Genomic DNA, 2213 nt, shown 5'->3' on the forward strand with positions numbered 1-2213 from the left:
CATATATAAATTTGCATATTTTACACAGGTTTTTTTGCTGTAGTTTGGCGAATGTCGATTTACAAAACTATACACCGATAAATGGTTAAGCAAAGCCAAAATTTTTGTAAACAAATACACATAAAATATGAATTTATTTAAAGTAACTAGTTTGTCGAAATTTCCCCTTAAAGCACTTACAAATATTTTATTTCTCTCAACAGGTGTCAACATGAGCTGCTTGAGAATCTCACTTACACAGAAATTCGTGAAATTTATGCACAAACCGAGAATCCTTCGTGCACCCTGTTGGATGATATTGTGAATGGCACACCGATTGCAGCAGATTTTGGTGAATGCGAGGATTGGATATTTAAATATGAAAGTGGCTATCAAAGTGTCACAACGGATGTAAGTGGCATTTAATACATTAATTCGAATTTGTTGAGTGTGTGGATGGTTTACTTCTGTATTTCGAGTTTGTGTAAAATTGCTTGAGTTTACTTAGTTTGCATAATAAAAAACATAATAATTAAAAAAAAAAATCGCTCAAAAGTATGTAGATTTAAAAGTAGTTTGGAATTTTAACTTCTTAAACAGGTTACGAGCCTCTTCAAAAATATTTTCAAAAAAAAGTTTACTTAAACTTCTATCGTTTGAGAGCCATATTAAACTATTTCTCTTAAATTGTTAAATAAATAATAACTGGTGGCAACCATCTTGAAAAATATTTTCTAAATAAAGTTTTCTTAAACCTCTCCAGTTTGACACTCACATGCAAATATTGCTTTTATCTTTACAATTAAACAGGTTTGTCAATTTTAAACAGGTGGAAACCATGGTAAAAATATGATTGAAATATTTTTTTTAATTAAAATTATTTTGAATTTCAAAAAAGTAGCAATCCTCTGCAAAAATATTTTCGAAATAAAGCTTTCTTAATCCTCTTTAGTTTGATACCCATATTGAAGTATTTTAATTAAACTCATTTGAAATTTCGAAACAGGTGGCAACCATTATAAAAATATGTTTGAAATAATGCTTTCTTAAAGATCTTCCCTTTAACTCCTTTGCACATATGTATATAAAAAGTATTTAGTTTGACTTGGTAATTTAAATGGTTTTGAATTTAAGAAAAGGTGGCAACCCTTCTAAAAAATATTTTCAAAATAAAACTTTTTTTAAACTCTCTTCTTTGAAACCTATATTAAAATTGTTGATTAAGCTAGTTAAATATTATTTTTTTTTAACTTTTTGAAGAGTGGCAACCTTTTTCTAATATATTTTCGAAACAAATTGTCGTTGAGCCCTTTTGCTTTGACACTCGCATTATCGTAATTTTTATTTACCCAATAAATAGATTGGTTTTAACATTCAAAAAAGGTGGCAGCTCTCTTCAAAAAATATGATATATGCTTGTTTAGAGTGCCAAATTTCGTTGAAATGCGTTCAGCAGTTTTAGCAGTGAAAGAGCAACAAACATACTCACGAATTCACTCACATTTCCACACAAATATTTTTTATTCAGATTTCTATTTTTTTTTTAAATGTGGTGCTTAAACCCGCACATCTGTGAGAATAGCATACCATAAATTTGTTATAGTTCTTTCTATTTTCCTTCACCAGCTTAAATGGATTTGCGACGATGCTGTCAAGGGCGCAATCGGTCAGTCATTCCTCTACGTGGGCTCTGTATTGGGCACAATATTATTTGGTTTCCTCGCAGATAAAATCGGACGACTGCCATCGATGATGCTGAGCACGCTCACCGGCGCTGCTGGCGATTTTATCACCTCATTTGTGACGACGCCACATGCCTTTGCGGCGAGTCGTTTCATTTCAGGCATGAGCATCGATACATTGTTCTATCTCAGTTACATCATGGGTGTGTGTGGATTGATAATTGTCAACTTCTAAAAAATTTTTACTAAAATATATTCTTCAATCAATTCATCTAGTCTTCGAGTACCTTGATCCCAAGAAGCGTACATTCGGCTTGAATATAATAATGGCAATTTTCTATTGCTTCGGTCTGGTTATGTCTCCCTGGTATGCCATATGGGTGGGCAGTTGGCGCAAGTACCTGCTGATTGCTTCATTGCCAGCGCTATTGGTACTCTTCTATCCACTTTTTATAGTCGAAAGCGCACAGTGGCTGGCAACCAAAGGGGATTACAAAGGTGCTGTGCGCTGTCTCAAGCGAGTGGCTAAATTCAACAAGAAGCAAGTTGAAG

The 2213-nt window shown here is 33.1% G+C and overlaps 1 protein-coding gene across 1 annotated transcript; it reads left to right on the forward strand.

The window, feature by feature from the left end:
• Positions 1-203: 203 nt before the first annotated feature.
• Positions 204-2206, forward strand: LOC108355628 (organic cation transporter-like protein; the record flags this gene model as incomplete). The annotated part of the gene is made up of 3 exons (XM_017606779.1): positions 204-390; positions 1606-1864; positions 1938-2206. Coding segments are annotated over 3 exons (715 nt in total), but the record flags the coding sequence as incomplete, so codon positions are not given.
• Between the last annotated feature and the right edge of the window lie 7 nt (positions 2207-2213).

The sequence above is a fragment of the Rhagoletis zephyria genome, unplaced genomic scaffold, assembly GCF_001687245.7.
Source record: "Rhagoletis zephyria isolate East Lansing unplaced genomic scaffold, Rhagoletis_zephyria_1.1 Rzeph_scaffold_47907, whole genome shotgun sequence".
In the NCBI taxonomy this organism is placed as follows: Eukaryota; Metazoa; Arthropoda; class Insecta; order Diptera; family Tephritidae; genus Rhagoletis; species Rhagoletis zephyria.